The sequence below is a fragment of the Miscanthus floridulus genome, chromosome 18 (genome assembly GCF_019320115.1).
Source record: "Miscanthus floridulus cultivar M001 chromosome 18, ASM1932011v1, whole genome shotgun sequence".
NCBI classification, from domain to species: Eukaryota; Viridiplantae; Streptophyta; class Magnoliopsida; order Poales; family Poaceae; genus Miscanthus; species Miscanthus floridulus.
Genome location: NC_089597.1, coordinates 28645628 through 28664742, shown reverse-complemented (window position 1 = coordinate 28664742; position 19115 = coordinate 28645628). Strand labels below are relative to the sequence as shown.

The following is a 19115-nucleotide window of genomic DNA, read 5'->3' as shown; positions in this document are numbered from 1 at the left end:
CACACTTTCAGTGTACTCCTGAAGCAAATCTCACGGTCAAGGCGATGGATGAGGAGAGATAACAAAACTTCAGTGCTTACTGCCGGGTAGGAAGCTACATATATGTAGCCGGATGAAAGAATCTTCTGCTCTCGCCGACTTTCACGATGCTTCTTGTCCACTGTAATATATAAGCCCTATTATCCCCTATTATTTATCGCCTTTCACCATATTGCGGGTGCTCCTACGTAGTTTTTGTGTTTGCACGGCGTGGACTGGGGACGGGCTGCTTGGCGTTGCTTATTGCCCGCTCCGTCTGCACCTGCCGCTTGCGCACGCTCAATGGTAGTATATATCTACTACGTCTGGTTGTTGGAACGAAGGCATTACACACGATATGTTTCCATGCCGCCGGTACAACCATTATTTACGAGCAAATATTTCCTAGAATATCTAATTCTATATATATAGAGAGAGAGAGATTACAAGGGAGCAGTTACAACTACCTTCATATTTTCTAACATTATATTTGGCTAATGGCAAAAACAAATCCTTAGGAGCCACGGTATAGTCTCATCTCTCCATGTCCTAGTATTTTGTTGCTTACGTTATCCTGTATTTAGATTTGTGCAATGGATCGAGTTTAGTTATGTGTGTGGTTGCGTGGAGAGAGACTCTTATATCAAGCATTAACTAGTACGCCAGATTAAATTGCATTAGGTAACACAGATTAGCACAAGCCAATAATAAGGCACAAAAAAATTGAAATTTTCTCATTTCCCCAGCCTCCACTAGAAACCTCTACTAGTAGAACATATATGTGACTACACGTAACATAGTTTAAGCAATCTATACCTAAATATTGAAGATTCAAAATTTTATCCTATTTTTCGTCTAGCCCATCAATTTAGCTTATGGACCTAGTCACTTTCAACCCAACACTGACTTTCGTGACTTGCTTCTGTTTCTGTCCGCACTGCTCCCCTCTGCTTGTTTCCGTCCGCACAACCCCTTTCACTTCCATAGCACGCGCCTCGCCAGCCACTTGTCCTGTGCCCCACCATCATCAATCGACCTCACGTGCCACAATTGAAGGCGATGACGGCTCTCTATAGCTATGGTGGTGCTGCTAGTTCGCCTTGCTCTCGGCCGCTTGTACTTCCCAACCTTCTGTCCATGCCTGTCGTGAAGGCGAGCTGTGACATCATATCCAGCCCACGACCTTGTCAGCCCTCAACATGTTCGATGTGAAGGGACAATGACGTCTAACAGGGGTAATATTAGGTAATTTAAAACTAAACTTCTTGACATCTATTTCTTCTTATCAAAACCTATGCAAGATTTCTATCTAGATGTGCAACTAACTTTTGATAAGTGTTTGCTACTCTACCGCAAAAGAGGTGCACACCTAGGCCCAAACCTATCATTAACCTAGCATCGGAACGTAAAGCACACAACCTAGGAAAGCAATGTGAGGCGAAAGATTAAACGAGATAGAGATTCTAAATTTTCGTCGACGAGGGTATTTTTCTCGAGGTATCAAGAAGCTCGTACTTCCCTCTAGTCCTCGTTGGAGCCTTTCGCAAGGGCCAAGCTCCCGAACTCCATGGACCCCACAAGCCTTCCTCATGTGCAAGTGGTTCTCCATAGGGCCTTCTTCTGTACTCCCTACCGTCTTCACTATCGAGCTTTTGGGCAAATGCCACGAGTCCCGTTCCCTCCAGTACATACTAGACGGCCACACCACAACCACGGTTGTTGTGATATCACAAAAGCCTGCGAGTGATAAAAAGAGATATGCAAACCTCATTAAACACTAAGCCTAAACCTAGAGTAAAGCGCCAATATGGTGGTCTATGTAACACCCCAGGTGTTTGTCACCAGTTAAGCAATGGGTTTGAGCTCAAACATGGCATGTTAAGTGATGATGAAGGTGTCAAGATCAAATCTACAAGAGTGAGCTCCAACTTAAACTTGGGCAACACACCTTTGCTTGCATATTGGTCCCTTTCAGATATATACCTAAGTAGTGTTGAAGGTGCTTCTTTCATGTGACTCACATCAAATTTCCACCCACATGGATGATTGGAAAAGTTTCGTGAAGTTTGGAATCAATAAGTCACATGAAATGACAAGTTATGTCCTTGCCTAAATTGCTTTATTAAGTGAATGGAATTATAGGTCATCAACCAAGCATTGTAACCTAGCTCAAACAACTCTACTTGCAGTCATGAACAAAAGTTATGAAGGGTTCATGTTGAGCAAGTGGCTAGAAAATGCTTCTATAGATAAAAAATGATAATTTAAGCTTTACCGTGATGCTACTTTGACTTGGTTTGAACTATGGCTTATAGTACTTGCATGGAGTTGCACTTTAAATAAAAGTTGAAGTTTGAGTGGAGTAGAACAAACCTTGTTTTGGGGTCAAGAGCTAGTTTAGTCTCTAAATTAGTCTATCATGACCTCCAAAAGTGAATGTATTGCTGTTTCTGGAGCAAAAAATTTGGCTAAGTCCCTAATTAATGGACTGAAACTGAGTTTTCAGTTTTCATGTATCCTCCTTTGAGAATGTATATCTTTCAAACCAGGCCGATCTAGCTCAACTTCATATAAGAAATATTGGTGTACTCATATAGATCTACACCAAGGAGTAATCGGTTGAAGCAATAATTATACGGATTAGGAGATATGAAGGGGAGAAAATAGAGTTTCAGCTTGTATTTTTGAGGTGGTTTTTGGATCCGTTCATTAGTTTGGAACATGACGTGGCCGACTGACTTCGGGCACCGCAGGCCGCGTGGCTCCTCTGTGCTAGCCTCGCTTGTCGTATGAGCGCCACCTCGCCTCGCTCTCCTCATCTTGGACAGCAGAGCATCCTCCATTCTCCCTCCTGCCCTCTCCATTCTCCTCCTCCGCTCTACTGCCAGTGCCATGGCGGGCGCGCCCATGGCTACCGCGGCAAGGCCCTACCCCATCCACCCTCGCTGCTCGTCACCTCCAACCATCTGAGCACCCAGTTCCATGCCCCTCTAGCGCCTCCTAGCGCCGTCCCCCAACCAGCGAAGCCGAAAAGCATCGCCGCCAAGGCCATGCCCATCAACCGCCGCATCCTGCTGCTGCCGAGCGGCTGCTGGCTGCAGCTGGCCAAGGCCAGAGCCAGGCGTGGCCATGGCTAGCCATGGCCTGAGTCAGCCATCCCCTTCCTCGTCACTTCCGGTCGTCAGCTGCCCGGAGCCCGACCTCTCCGGCGCCTCTTCTCTGCTCTGCTCCATTGCTGTGATGTAGAGAGAGCAAAGGACTGCACGCATGAATTAGAAGAAGTTGGAGGGCCTAAGTGAGAAGCCGTGACTCAGTTGAATAGTGCCGAAAAGGATCTTTTTGTTCGTGTTTAATTTTTGAAAACTACAGGGTCCCCGATGCAAGATTTACATTCCTTTTCTTTGGTTTTTACCGATTTGAATGATCAAGTTTGAAAATTCGTAGTAATTAGTAGAAAATCTTAAAATAGTAAATGAGGACTTTTTGGAATACTTGTGCAATTATATATGCATTAGATCTATAATATGGCATGATTTATTTTAAAGTTTTTGCTGTAAAAATCAATTTATGAAGTTAGGTTTTTAATACTAGTTGTGTCTTGTCTTTTTCATAACTGCAGTTGGTCTTCTCAAATAAATGTGAAATTTTTATGGAGTGTTACACAGGTGATGGTTGATGTCTGGTAAAAATTTCAGGATTTTAGACTTGACAGTTTAAGATCTATAAAAATAACAAATGCCCTGTGTTGCTTGGCTCCTATTCTAAATAGGCCTACATGTTTGAATTAATTGGTTTAGTTAAGTTATTAATCATGACTTGATGACAATACATGAGTTGTAGTACTTTTCTTAAGATTTTCAAAAAACTAAATATCATGATTTTTGGTTAAGTAGATATTGAGTTATACTTGCTTAAATCTCTGTGGTTGTTTCTGCCCAAACCCAGATAGGGTTTCCTTGTTGGCACTGTGGGGCCTTATTAATAGTATAATTAGCTTTAAGTGTTTATAACAAAGTTGTTTAGAATTTGTTAGCCTTTCTAAAAAGTCCAGAACCACATTTATTGGACATGTATAACTTCAGTTATATCTGTTTAAAGTGGCATATCAGTTTCTGTCCATGTTTTAGACAGAGATGCATTCATTGGATTAATTGACCTTGTTATCTATAGAATCATCTTAAGATGATAATAATAAAGTTGTAGGTAACTCTATAAGATTTTCAAAATGTTATGATTCATGTTTGTTGGAGGTATAGAACTCTAGTTATGCTTCTCTGAAGTTCCTATCAGTTTTCTGTACCACTGCTGTTGGGCTGCAGGTGCAGTTTTGCTTTTGCAATTATGTTCGTGGTGTAAATGATGTTTTCTGTGGTTGTGGTGAATACTAAAGTTGTAGGTAACTTCATAATCTAGCTTGTGTTAAATTTTCATGACCATAGGCCAAATAATTTAGGAGCTATAGATTTTATAATTTGCCTATCAGGTTTTGCATGCTCTCTATATAGATCTGAATGATTGTGTTGTTTGACCCAATTAAGGTTTGAATCATGTCTTGGAGATAATATAAGAAGTGTAGTGCTTTTCATGAGCTTTCCAAATTGTTAAAGATCACTCCATTTGGTGGTCTAAATCTCCAGTTATAAGCTCGTGAAGTTGCATGGCTGAATCTGTCCAAGTCTGGACAGAGGTGCTCAATTGTGCTTGATTGACCTTGCTAATGGTGGAATCACCTTGTGATGATAATAAACATGTTTTAGATAATTTAATAAGCTCTCTAGAAAGTTAAGTTTTATGCTTGTTCGATGTCTGTAACTCCAGTTATATATTGTTGAAATTACTACTACTTTTCTGTCCTAGTTCTGTGCAGATATGAAACATTGGCATGTTTGACCTAGTTAGCTTTGGAATAAGCTTTTGGTGATAATAACAATATTGTAGGCAATTTCATTAGCTTTTCAGAAAGTCTAGTGTCACCTTTGGATATCTAGATATCCAGTTATGGATAAAATAAGTGACTGTTGTGCTGCTATCCATATTTCTATACATGTGCTAGGTGATTGCTTTAGCTTGCTCTTGTTTTGGCTAAACATGTTGGTTAGTTCTTGATCGATGCATGTGTGCTATATCTGAACTTAAGTTCACTTGTGTGCCATGCCTAATATTCTTGCTATCCCTCTATAATAGGTTGTGTGATGTTTAGTTAAATAACTCTAGGTGCCTATGTCTTGTATGATCTTATGTTTGCCTTGAATGCTATTATGTGATGCATCTCATATTACCGTTCTTCATATTCATGCACTTGCATCTTGCATCTCATCTAGGTACGCTAGATGAACCATGTGAAGGACGTGATGCTGGAGCCGAACCCAAAGACGGTGTATGGTGGACCTATCCCGAAGATGGAAGGACTGGACAAGTGCTAGGATGGAAGATACTCGCCTAGCGAGTGTCGTCTAACAAACACTAACCTAGTGTTGGATCCCAGGCAAGCCCCGAAGCATTCTAAGCCTCCTACGTTTTTATAAATATCACTTGAGTTCTTTATGTTTGATGCATTAGGTTATAAGAGTTGATTGGAACCACTTGATGCATAGAACTACCTTGTCCAGAAATATACCTTGAACCCTATGTAGGTCCAGGATCGAATATATGCTTAGTGATGCTTAGACCGGTAGAAGTCGGGTGATTTCCTGTCACCTGTGAGATATAGGTGAGTACCAACGCACGGTTGGCTATATTTGCTATCGTGGAAATAACCATGTGTTAATAATGAATGGAGACCGGGTGGGATGTCGATAGAGAAGCAACAAGACATGTAGGTCTTGGGTGTGGATCTATCCCCGTCTATGTCGTTTAAGGACCGATTCGTTGTACGTCCTCATGTCATGTTGAACGCATGCCTATCACTTAGTTGGTCGGATAACTCATTCCGACCGCGAAGCCGAGTAGCTCAACTCAGGCCGGAAGTCCGAGAAGTGAAAGTGCACACTCTGGAGGCAGTAAGGATGTGCTTGGGGACATTAGCGTGAGTCCAAGGGGTCAGGTGCTTAAAATTCCTGCACTTCCTGGCAGAGTGTCACCCTTGAGAATGCGGCGCTTCTCGGAACCACGATTCCTGAGTTGTACCAAAGGTGATCTAAGGCTACCGTGGCTGGTAGATCTGGGTTTGTGTTAGGAATACCCCTCCAGCTGGATAGGAATCGATTCGAATCGCCGTCTCTCCCGGATAGTGAGAACTTGACTGAGCAGCGGCAACGTAGAGTAACTTAATTGAACTTGATGGTTATAATGATGATGATGATGTTACAACATTATACCGGCTATGGTTACTATTGCTTGTTACTAAATGATATCCCACATGTTTGGCACAGGTTAGTTGCTAATCTAGAGATGAATAGCTATAATTAACTTGGTTACTGAATTATAAAAAGGTATAGGTCAACTCTTGGCTTTTATGTAAAATATTGTCAAGCTAGCTCCACCTATAAAGCCTTGCATACTCCTTGGTGTCACTTTATTTCTGGTTTATGACGAGTAAGTCTAGCTGAGTACATTCGAGTACTCAGGGTTTATCCCACCATGTTGCAGGTGAAGTTCTTGGCCTGTTGAAGATGGTGGCTATCCGCCGGTGGGCTCGGTGACTCTATATTTATTTTTCATCTATATGCTTTTATCAGAGGATGTCACTTATGCTAGCAATGTATTTGGAACTTATATTAATGTAATCATTTGAAAGCTATGTTGTTTTCACTAACCGGTTTTGGAAACCCAAACTTGTACTATTATTTGTGAACCTATTTGTAATATTATTTCCACTGTAACTCTGTGTATGTGATGTGTATTTAATTAATCATACGATCTTGGTTGTGATGTTGATTTACCGAGGTCCTTCGTGACACTCGGCGGACTACTGGGTTTATATAAGTGAAAGTATGCTTGTCAATGTGTTAGCGGGGACAGCCGTACTTGATCTTGTATAAATTGGGCGGTTCTATCACAGTCTAACTAGCCTAAACACCTCATAAAGCACTATGCTAATCACCTAATATTTTCATAAGCACTTTTAATGGCTCGAGCACTTGGAATGGAGCCTTGACTCCTTTATAGCTACAGTAATCTCTAGCTTCCTCGAATGGTCAGCCAAAGGGGGTATATATAGCATCCGGCCCTCAATATAGCCGTTGTGGCAAACTACACATGTGAAGTGATCACCAGAAAACTTCGATAACCCCCACCAAAGGATTCCGGTGACCGCCATGTCAGCTAGCCGTTATAGACCGGTTGTTGACTCTCAGGTGCACCACTAGAGTTATCCGGTGCCCATCAACCTTCTTTTGAGCCTCTGGACACCATCCTTTTCTCCGGTGACCCTCTCCTTGTGTCATTGGAGTTTTTCGGTGCTTGACAAAAATCTTCTGCAGAACTTTTGCCTGATGGTTGGCTTGGAGCCTAAGCTCCGATGCTGGCCACTCCACACAACCGGAGAAATCTAGTGAGTGCTGATGACTACAAGTCAGGGTTCTCGCTGACCTTAAGCTCCGATGTTGTGCTAGGGATACCACTAGAGAATTTTGGTGCTCTCTGTGCAGCACTGTTGAGTCTTTTTCCTTCATGTCTTTTTGTCCGGGCTTCTTGTACTATCTTGGACTTTCTTTTTCCTTCATGTCTTTTTGTCCGGGCTTCTTGTACTTGTTGTCTTGAACTTTCTTGCATGTCTTCTAAGTATTCAACCACAGTTCTAACGTATTGCTAGAGGTGTTCATCACTTGATCTTCACATTGCCTTTGTCCAAGCCATCCCCGCATCCAATTAAATAGACTAAATACCTTGTATACTAGCAAACAACATTATTCTATTTGATCATGTTGTCAATCAACCACCAAAACTTGCATATTGCCCAAGTTAGGTGCCATTTTCCTTACACTATGGATTGCTACAACATGCCTTCTCATCTAGGAACTCTCCATAATATCTCTCTTGCCTTGCTTGTGGGGTAAGCGGATGCACTTGCATCAAGACGGTAGCACACACATGTTGCTGATGGTTGTTGCCCCCTACCCTCCCAATTACAGATGGAATCCTTCCTTCTTATTCTATACGATCTCATCCGCCCTCGACATGTTCAATAGTGGCGCATGTGTTAAGTAATTAGGCAGTTTCCATATTAAAACTAGAATATAAATCAGGACAAATTCAAGAACTAGATTAAGCATAACTTGTATACTAGCATGATTTAACAATAGCATAAACATAACTACTGGTGTAAGCAGAGCTCGTACACTAGTCATAATAAATAGCTGAAAGAAAGACATAGGATCACAAGATATGTACCTTTCGACTGTAGCAGGAGATGATGTCACCAATGATGGAGATGCAGATGGTGGTGGTGCGAGGTCGTCCATGAGCAGCGGGGGAAGAGCTCGAAGCAGTTGACGATGGATACGCCGGGACGTAGCGCCGCCTGACTTGGATGGAAGACGACCGTTGTGGAAGTCGGGAGCAGTCGTGCAAAAAGCACTTCCCAAAAACTTTATTCGTCCTCTCCCGGTGTAGGATCGTAAGGACGAGGGTTCCAGAGACCTACTCTCCCAAACGCCGGTGCACGCAGACGATCGGGATGGGAAAACTACGATGGCAACGCAGTAGCGAGAAGAGAAAAATACTATTTGACTACCTTAGGATTTTCCAAGTGGAACTCCCAATAGTAATTTTGGTGTATCTTTTCCTGGGAGGATTGGTACATATATATACGGATGAAAACTTCCTACCTCCACATCAATTAGCAATATGGTACTAATAGATGTTGCACCTCCCACCTCTACTTATGGGTTTAAACATTAAAGCCCATTAGGAAACACATGTATTGGGCCTTTGAGATTTATTAGAATTTCTTCATATAGATTTAGAGGACTATCCATATAAATTCTAACAGCGTGTTCTCAAACTCCTCATCTTAATCCTATTCTCATTGGATCTTTTGTGTGTTATGCCATGCATATGATCAGTAAGGAAGCCAACAAGTGCATGTCACCATTGCCCTTGTCGACACAAGTATAGAGGTGAGCATACGCTTCTTTCTTCATCACTATGGTAGCAGCAGCCTCCATTGGGTGATTTCTGGCTACCAATTGCTTTACATTATACTCGCGCGCTATGTACTGAGATTTATCTGTTGCTCCTTTTTTAACTTTTTCATGTTGTTCTGTTCTTTGAATAGATCACAATACTGACTGATAGTAGAGCATTACCAGCATGACAACCAAAGTTGTGATTTATTTCTCCTTCTGAGTTTGGTGTAAAATATATTGATCGTGATTAAACCATCTTTATTTGTGGAGTCATGCAATAAAGTTATGCTGGACTTTGTTTATTACCAGAAAATGTTGGTGAGTGTGTCAAGTTGATTGGAGAGTTTAGATGAGTTCCCTCTTCCTTACACAGAGCTAATTAAAGAAGACAAACTACATGTTAGCATGGTGTACTTCCAATGATCTCATCTGCGCAAAGGCATGCTCTGAAATTGACCAACTCCTACATTTGATTACATCATTGATTCTTGTGTTTCAAATATTATAGATCTTTGCTCAACCAAGAATTAAGAATTCAGTTATTCTAGCAATGCAAAACTGACACTAGGAATGGTTTTCTAAATGAGTAACATGATAGTATGCATAGTGAGCATTTTTTAAGCATCCAATTGCCTAGTGAAACATTCTAGCATTGGAATAATAAATAGCAACAGTGGAAGCTCTATTACCTGACAAAATTGTTAACCCATATCCGTTTACTTTTAGTTTTAAATGTTACTTATTCATCAAGTTTTTGCTCTGAATTAGTCCTTCCAGCATATTTGGTTTTTAATAAAGATGCAATTCTTAGTGCCTTTTGTTAGAATTGAATGAGTACCTCTGTGTAACCGTAGATCCGGGTAAGCCTCCTCGCCCTTTCCCTTTGCGGCGTAGCAGCAGAGTAGACGCCGGTGCCGTAGTGTAGTAGGCATCTAGCGCGGTGGAGATGAAGTCCAGTGGCGCTGCAGAGGCGACGGTGGTGTGGTGGAGCTTCCTGTCGCTGGCAGCACTTCTTTAGATCGGTTTAGGTTTACTCTGTCGGTGGGTACGGCGGCTCCGTTGAACCTCGTCCTCTAAGCCCTGATCCCCACCTTACCTTTTATATGTGCTGTGCGATAGGGGCCCACCAACCATATTAGGGTTGGGCTCCCCCGATCAGGGAGCAGAGACAAGGGCCCAATAGGCCATTGGGCCTATTGGTGGAGATCAACTAACATTCTCCCCCTTGATCTCACTACCATCTTTCAATTTCATTTACTTTTGTTCATTCCATTACAGATTAGCGCATAGAGCATGTCTTATCGTCACGGTCCATTTCCGATAGACTTAATAGCTATAACACACTACTATGTTTTGAAATTGATACTTATCTTTGGGCCTTCTTTTGTCTAGGAATTTTAGGCTTTCCCTTAAACCCATGCTAGCTACATGTTCTCTGAACACCATGTTCTCTGAACACATTGGGTGGTAAGCCTTTTGTAAGTGGATCCGCGAGCATCTTTTCTGTACTTATATGCTCAAGACTTATGACTTGATCCCGGACTTTATCTTTCACAACATAATACTCTATGTCAATGTGTTTGGCAGCACCACCTGACTTATGTTGTGAGCATACTGTATTGCCGGATTATAATCGTAGTATAACTTAAGTGGTCTATAGATGTCGTCAACCACCTTCAAACCGGGTATGAACTTCTTTAGTCAGTTCACCTGCCCCGTTGTCTCATAACACGCTACAAACTGTCATACATTGTGGACGATGTAGTGATGGTTTGCTTTGAGCTTTTCCATGAAATAGCTCCCCTTTGCGAGAGTGAATACATATCCTGATGTGGATTTTCTATCATCTCCCGCATAATCAGAATCTGAATATCCCACTATATGGAGTGAATCAGATTTTCTATACGTCATCATGAGGCCTTTCGTTCCTTGCAAATAATGCAAGACTTTCTTTACTAATTTCATTGTTCTGTTCCAGAATTGCTCTGGAATCTACCAAGTAACCCGATAACAAATACCAAGTCAAGGCGCGTACATACTTGAGCATATTGTAAGCTTCCGACAGCTGAAGCATATGGAACCACTTTTATTTGATTGAGCTCATATTGGTTCCTGGGGCATTGAAAATCCCCATATCTGTCGCCCTTGACTATAGGAGCAGGTGAGGGGACTACATTTGTGCATACTGAATTTTTTTAAGATTCTTTCTATGTATGCCTTTTGTGACAGTCCTAATACCCCTTTTCTTCTATCTCGGTGAATCTCAATCCCTAGAACGAACGAGACTTCACAAAGATCTTTTATATCAAGTTTTGAGGACAAAAACTTCTTTGTCTCCTGTAGTAGACTGACATCACTACTAGCAAGTAAGATATCATCCATATACAGGACAAGGAAGGTAAACTTCCCATTCTTAAACTTTGCATACACACAATTGTCCTCTACATTCTCTTTAAAACCCAAAATTCTTTATTGTCTGATCAAACTTCAAGTACCACTGTCTTGAAGTTTGTTTTAATCCATAAATGGATTTCTTTAGGTGGCATCCCGTTTGTTCTTTTCCTTCCATGACAAGACCTTTCGGTTGTGCCACGTAAATATTTTCCTCTAAGCTTCCATTGAGAAATGTCGTCTTTACATCCATCTGATGTAATTCTAAATCGTAACGTGCCATTAATGCCATTATGATTCTGAAGGAAACTTTACATGAGACTGAGAAAAGGTCTCATTGTAATCAATCCCTTCTCTTTGCATAAAGCCTTTTGCCACAAGTCGTGTTTTATATCTCTCTATATTCCCTTGAGAGTCAAGTTTTGTTTTGTAGACCCATTTATAGTCTACTGTTTTGGCTCCTTTAGGAATGATATCCAAATCCCAAACTTTATTGACATTCATTGATTTCATTTCATCTTCCATGGCCTCAAGCCACTTTGATGAATGATCACTACTCATGGCTTCTTCAAACGAGATGGGATCATCCTCCATTTGAAATTCCTTAGTGTTGTACACTTCATAATCAGCATAAATAGTTGATTTTCTAACTCTTTGAGACCTTCTAGGGGCCTTCACATTTGGCACATCTTCTGTTTGAGGCTGCTGTTGCTCCCCCTCATGTGTGGCAATAGGTTCTATATGATCCTGAAGAACAGGTTCCTCATCGTCATTCATTGTTGCCACAAGTGGGATAACAACAAGTGCTGGCACCACAGTATCTAGCACTGTCGATGCAGCAACAACAGGTAGTGAGAAAAATGGCTCATGAATCATTGGAGTGTGCACATACACCCGCTTCACTTCAAGATCAATTTCTCGAGCTACCATGCTCCCCCTCATCAATTCATCATCTAGGAAGACAGCGTGTCTCGTTTCTACAAACTTTGTATGTCTGTCTGGATAGTAGAAACGAAAACATTTTGACTTTTCTGGGTAGCCAAACAAATGGCAACTTACTATTTTGGGATCTAACTTCCCAATGTTTGGGTTAAATACTTTAGCCTCAGCAGTGCTCCCCCACACACGTAAGTGTTTAGTGAGGGTACTCTTCTTGTCCACAACTCATACGGTGTTTTGGGCACCGACTTACTTGGTTCTCTTTTGAGAATATGAATGGCGGTTTTTAACGCCTCCATCCACAGGCTCAACTGTAAGATGGAGTAACTTATCATACTGCGTACCATATCCATTCATTGTACGATTGCGTCTTTCAGCTACTCCATTCTGCTGAGGTTCGCCTGGTATAGAATAATGGGCTACTTTACCATTCTCCTGTAAGAACCTTGCATAAGGTCCAGGAACTTGGCCATCTAGGGTATGCCGACCGTAGTACTCCCCCACGGTCAGACCTGACTATCTTTATCTTTAAATTGCGTTAATTTTTAACTTTTGCCTTAAATATCTTAAATTTATCCAATGCTTCTTTTCTTTCTTTGATTGGATAAATGTAGCCATAATGGGAGTAATCATCTGTGAATGTTATGAACGAAACATAACCATCCACACTCTTTACAGGAAACTAACCACAGATGTCTGTGTGAATAATCTGTTAAATTCCTGCGCTTCGTTTGCATCTTTCTTAATTTTTCTTTACACACTTTCCTTTTATGCATTCTCTGCATTGTTCTAAATCTGAGAGCTCTAATGGAGGAAGAATATCATTCTTAACTTGTCTTTCTATTCCCCCCTCGAAATATGGCCTAAATGATAGTACCATAATTTCGACGATGCATCGTGAGCTCTCTTATGCCACCATTTCTTGATTAACACTCTGTGACCAGCTACTTTATCAGCTAGGTAGCATATGTCTTTGAAGAGCCAGTGAACTGACTCTTTATGCTATCGAGGTACTCGGTGACCGTGTCACACACTGGGATTGAGCCCACAATTCCAGGCCCAATCGTGTTCTTTATCACAGCCAAACATTTCTTATTGGCAGTGACCCACTTCCTATGCATAAGGGCATAGGATATCTTTTGGGATTCAAAATCCCTCTCTTTAGTTGCCCAAGTGGCATCATGCTCATTTGTCTCCCTCATCGGTACCACACACTCAGTGGAACACGATGAGGTGACTACCCAGTCCACCTCAGCCAAAATGAAAACCAGGTCAAACCTTTTCTTAACATAAAAATAACACCATTTGCATGCCTTGATTCCAACATTGGTCACAATTAAAACATACAATTATTCTTATACACTAATTCTACATCATCGTTGGGCAGATGTAGAATTAATGTATAAAATTATTAAAATTCACAACTGTTCTTACACACTAATTCTACATCACCGTTGGGCAGAAGTAGAATTAATGCATAAATCATTAAAATTTACAACTGTTCTTATACACTAATTCTACATCACCATTGGGCAGAAATAGAATTAATGCATAAATCGTTAAAATTACGATATTGTTATTAACAACGTTGGTCAGAAAATAACAACATCATAATCATGTCAAAATTTCTTTTTCTCCAATTAAATACCACATTGGTTCAAAATAACTGGAGAATCAACAATTTCTTTAGCAGCGGAATAACTTTCTTTTTCTTCAATTAAATATCACGTTGGTACAAATTAACTGGAGAATAAACAATTTCTCTTTAGCAACAGAAAAATAATTCAATTTCTTGAATTTTACCCACGGGAAAAAATTACTTTTTCTATTTTCTTTAAACCATTAATCAATTTTCAGGAAATAAACATTTACTGGAAAAAGAAAAAACAAAAAATGACTCAAATGATCATTGTTCGTTCGGCCCGGCCAGCAAAACAGCCCGGCCCAGCTACTCTCCCCGCGCGCTGCCGCACCCAGGCCGCAACCTGGGCCTAGGCCGGCAAAGCCGTGCCGGTGCGCTCGCCCGCCTGGGCCGCGAGTCGGCCTGATCAACCGGCGCCGTTCATTTCGATCCGACGGCTGCGCGGTGAGATCGGCTGATCAAAAAGGGCGACGGGCGCCGTCCCCCGACCCTAATTCATTCAGTGCCTTCCATTTCTCTCTCTACGCTCTCTCTCTTCTCTCCTCACACAACAGCGAGGCGAGTGCAACCGAGCGAGCAGCGAGCGAGGACCGGCAGAGCCATGGCGCCGTCGCCGGCCCCCTCGCCGGTGCGCGTGCTCCCCAACGGGTGAGCACGCCGCCGTCGAGCGGCCTGGCCGCGGCGCCCCCTTGGCCGAGCCTGGCGAGGAGCTGCCCCCGGCTCAGCCCTTCTTCTCCCGCGCTGGCGAAGGGTTTTCCCGACGCACGGCGTGGTTGATCCATTCCCCCTTCCCTTTCTCCTTTCCCATCCCCTTCTTCTTTTCGATTTGGATTGTGTTCTTCTCTTTTCCGAACCGAGGTGGGGATTAGGGTTAGGGTTAGGGTTTCTTTTCTAATTCGATTCGACCGATTCATTTTTTTTATTTCTTTTCCTTTTGGAGTTCATCCGAATCGAGATCTAGGGTTAGGGTTTGGGTTTCGACCCCTGTTCTTCTTCTTTCTTTGGATTTCCTTTCTTTTCTTTGATTTCTTTTCTTTTCGGAGTTCATCCGAATCGGTCTCTTCCCCTTCTTCCCCCTTCCCCTTCTTCTTTTGGGATTAACCCGATTTGGGATGGGGTTAAAAATTAGGGTTACGGGATTTGCACTTTTCTTTTGATTTCTTTTCACGGTTTTGATTCCGATTGGGATGAGGATGGGTTAGTTCATCCGAATCGGGTTGACTGTTGTTCTTCCCCACGGTTAGGGTTCGGCTTCGTGAGCCGAGGGCCCTTCCTCTTCACCCAGTTAGGGTTAGGGATTGGGGAACCACTGTACTTCTTTCCTTAGATCCGAACTGGATCTATTCTGTTCTTACCGTGCGCCGGTGAGAACGGCGGTGCGGCATCTCCCCCCCCCCCCCCCCCCGCGCGCGGTGGCGGTGGTGACCGGTAGACAGTGACGTCCGCCACCCCGGTCTCTCTTTCTCTTTGCTTTTACCCGGTTAGGGTTAGGGTTACACACTGATAACCTGGCTCTGGTACCAATGTTAGAATTGAATGAGTACCTCTGTGTAACCGTAGATCCGGGTAAGCCTCCTTGCCCTTTCCCTTTGCAGCGTAGCAGCAGAGTAGACGCCGGTGCCGCAGTGTAGTAGGCATCCAGCGCGGTGGAGATGAAGTCCAGTGGCGCTGCAGAGGCGACGGTGGTGTGGTGGAGCTTCCCGTCGCTAGCAGCACTGCTTTAGATCGGTTTAGGTTTACTCTGTCGGTGGGTACGGCGGCTCCGTTGAACCTCGTCCTCCAAGCCCTGATCCCCACCTTACCTTTTATATGTGCTGTGCGACAGGGGCCCACCAACCGTATTAGGGTTGGGCTCCTCCGATCAGGGAGCAGAGACAAGGGCCCAATAGACCGTTGGGCCTATTGGTGGAGATCAACTAACACCTTTGTATCAAAAACATTATCGATCTTTACTTGAGGTACATCATGGCAATTACAATCCAGTTGTGATTTTACTCTATAAGAGTTAACCATGGCGGCGTAGCTTCTGTTTGTTTTGATATTCTCAGCTCATGCAACAAGTTTTGAACTATATGTATAACGGACGATTGCTGAATATGTTAACCAAATAACTCGCCTCAATTGTTCAGAATATGAAGCCATATTATAAATTTATAATATATGTTTTTATTACATTATTTTGTTTTCTTCTTTGTCTTTGGAATGGCTTTCTCTGTTATGACAAACTCTCTAGCTGATAGGGTTCTACTTTTGTTATCTTTTGATGCAGTACCAATGATCGCATACCATGTTTCCAAGTTATTTTTTGTCAAAATTTTCAGTCTTGCGGACCATGAGTAAATGTCATGTTTATTGCTTTTCATAGCAATCATGTACTGTAGAGATAGTGTCACCTTTTGCTCCATTGGATATTCCACCGATTGGCCAAGTTTAAGATTGGTAGTCCACTATTAAGTTAATCTTCTTTTGTATTATATTGACTACTGAGAAGAAGTTGAGTTCAATTATTTTTCTTTTTTTTCGAGATCCAGCAGACGCTCACAAACACGAGCGCACACTCACCCCTATGAACGTACGCATGCACACCCTGCCCCTATGAGCACCTCCAAAGAACTGAGTTGGACCGACAAATCTCAAGATTGACGAAGTCACCACAGACGCCTCGCTGTCGACGGGCATGTCGCCTATCACTGAAAGCATAACGCCGTTAATTCCTATAATAAATCCAGGAAAATGCGAGCATCCATGTCAAGTCGGAGACTTGAACCCGGGTAGGTAGGTTTCACCACAAGGAATCCAACCAACTGACATACGCTCAATTCACGAGTTCAATTATTTTTTCAAGTTGAAGGCCCCAACACCTGCACTGGAGTCTAGAATGTGCGCGCATCTGTTAACACCAAAACTTGTTGCAATAATCGGACTCATGTGAACAAGGCTTCGGCCATCATTCTACCATAAAAAGTTTTGGTGTTAGCAGAACCTTCTCTTGCTGATGATATATCTTTTGATTCTCTAGCATTTTCTCCAATCCTTATCACCTCAAGGATGTTATGCTCCCCACCCTCCATGTCTCGCTTCCTGCCTACTCCACATTCCCTCTTGCCATTTATACCGGTTTATAACTTCAGAAGCTTTAAATGTATATATAATTTCTCTCGTTGCAACGCACAGCCCTGTTCATTTGGTTTATAATCCGTACTTTTTCAGCGAACGAACATTATTTTCCTCTCACAATAAATCAGCTAAAAGTACTTTCAGTCATGGCGCCAAACGAGAGCCATGGCCAATTGGTCATGCCACTGATGCCAAGACAGACGCGTTTCACGACCAGCGCGAGCCAAGCAGCAGAATTCGCGTGACGAAATATCCACATCCATTTCTCTACACGAGTATACAGGTTTACAGAAGCAGATCAAGATGCGTTGCGTCGTCAACCTGAAAACCTGATGGAGGCGTAGCCTTTTGGATGCGTACTATACATACTACTGCTCTGCTCTTCCTACGACGATGCATGTGCACGACAGGGTGAGCGTCCGACGGACGATGATCCAACGAAGCAAGCTCGATCAGCTCAAGCCGCAGCCGCAGATCTCCGCGCACAGAGGAAGAAGTTGCGAGAGCCCAGGTCCAGCACCATCTCCTCCGGCCTCAAACCTGACAGAATTCCAAAGAAATCGACCGATCGTCAGTTGCCATACGATACGATACGATGCAATGAAACTCCACTCCAAAGAAACCTGACAGAATGTAGGTTGGTGCACGTACTCTCGAGCGAGTACTTGTGGAGATGCAGCTCGAAGCCGTCCGCCGCGTCGGCGGCCGTCCCGGTCTGGAGCGGTGGGCGGCGGCCCTCGCGGACGTAGGCGGCGACGGCGGCGCGCACGAGGTCGGCGACGGTGGCGTCGGCGCCCAGCACGAGGTGGACGGGCCATAGGCTGCGGTCCACCGTCACGTTCACCAGCAGCCGCGTCAGCCGCCTGTCCCTGTCCGTCGGCGCCGGGCGAAACAGCGGCGCCATGCGCTGCAGCAGTAGGCGGTGGGGCTGTGTCTCTGGCTCGCCGCCGCCTCGGTGCATCGGCGCCACCAGCGCCTGGGTGGAGCCGCTGCTGCCGGTCGGCATGGCGGGCTGGCTCGCTCTTGTAGGTGGTGTTGAGAACGCGCGGTCGATGGAGGTGAGTTCGTGCGTGCATGTGCGGCGGCGGTGTGGGGGGTGGTGGATGGAGACGGCGAGCGGGCGGGCGGGAAGATATAGGAGATACACCGAGTACTTGGTCGCCGCGGCGAGCGCGATTGTTAGGCAGGGCAGGCCACGCCTGCACCGGGTGACACTGACACGGCTAGTGTATCTGGACCACGTGTGGCTGGTTGCAGGGCATCACGTATGGCATAGCTGTGTGTTCGTGGCCAAACGAGTAATGGATTCCTACGACCACTGCTGCTGCTGCATGCGCTGCTGGGAAACAAGTTGACGGCCACAGAGTGCAGGCAGATAGGTGCTGTGGTGGTGCTCGATCGAGGGCCGCGCGAAGGCGAAGAGGCGAGACGGGAGTGGAGGAGTGCAGAGGTCTCGCTTCGCGGGTGGACGCGACGCGACGCGACGCGGCTCGGCACGGCGCGGCGCTGGGCCTGCTGCACCGCTGCACGCCACGTTCCGATCCAAGACAAGACGACTACCGGCACCAGTAGCGTCGTGTCCGCTGCTTTCGTCGAGTGCTAACCGGGGGGGCGGTTGGCGCTGCCCTGCCTTCTGCCTACGTCGGCGAGTCGCGCTCGCGCGGACGACGAGACGCCGAACGGGTCTTGTCGTCTGGTCTGTCCCGTTCCGAGTCCGGCCGTTCGCCGCCTCATCCTCGGCGCGGCGCGATGACCGATCCGAGTGCCTGGCCCGCTGCGCAACGGAATGGATGCCGTCGCTTTTCGTTTCCCCGTCCGGGCTCCGGCGGATTTTTCGGATCTGCCGTGGATTCAAGGTTTGGACAGGCCGGCCGGCCGCCGTCCGAATCTGGTATGACGCCAGGGCTGCTTTCGCCGAGCAGCGGAGATGGGATTGGATG

General features: G+C 44.3%; 1 protein-coding gene across 1 annotated transcript; it reads right to left on the bottom strand.

Moving 5' to 3' along the window:
• Positions 1–17417: 17417 nt before the first annotated feature.
• Positions 17418–18511, bottom strand: LOC136523129 (uncharacterized protein At4g22758-like). Its single transcript, XM_066516910.1, has 2 exons — positions 17827–18511; positions 17418–17715 (listed from the first exon to the last, which is right to left on the bottom strand). The coding sequence occupies exons 1-2, from the start codon at positions 18179–18181 to the stop codon at positions 17633–17635; spliced, it is 438 nt and encodes a 145-aa protein (XP_066373007.1). The 5' UTR covers positions 18182–18511; the 3' UTR covers positions 17418–17632.
• Positions 18512–19115: the final 604 nt, after the last annotated feature.

What these genes read in the sequence shown, in the direction of transcription:
- LOC136523129 (XM_066516910.1), bottom strand. Translation starts at nt 18,181, where the DNA reads ATGCCGACCGGCAGCAGCGGCTCCACCCAGGCGCTGGTGGCGCCGATG. An exon ending in CCACAAGTACTCGCTCGAGA is followed by an intron (nt 17,716 to 17,826) that starts GTACGTGCACCA and finishes GAATTCTGTCAG; the next exon opens with GTTTGAGGCCGGAGGAGATG.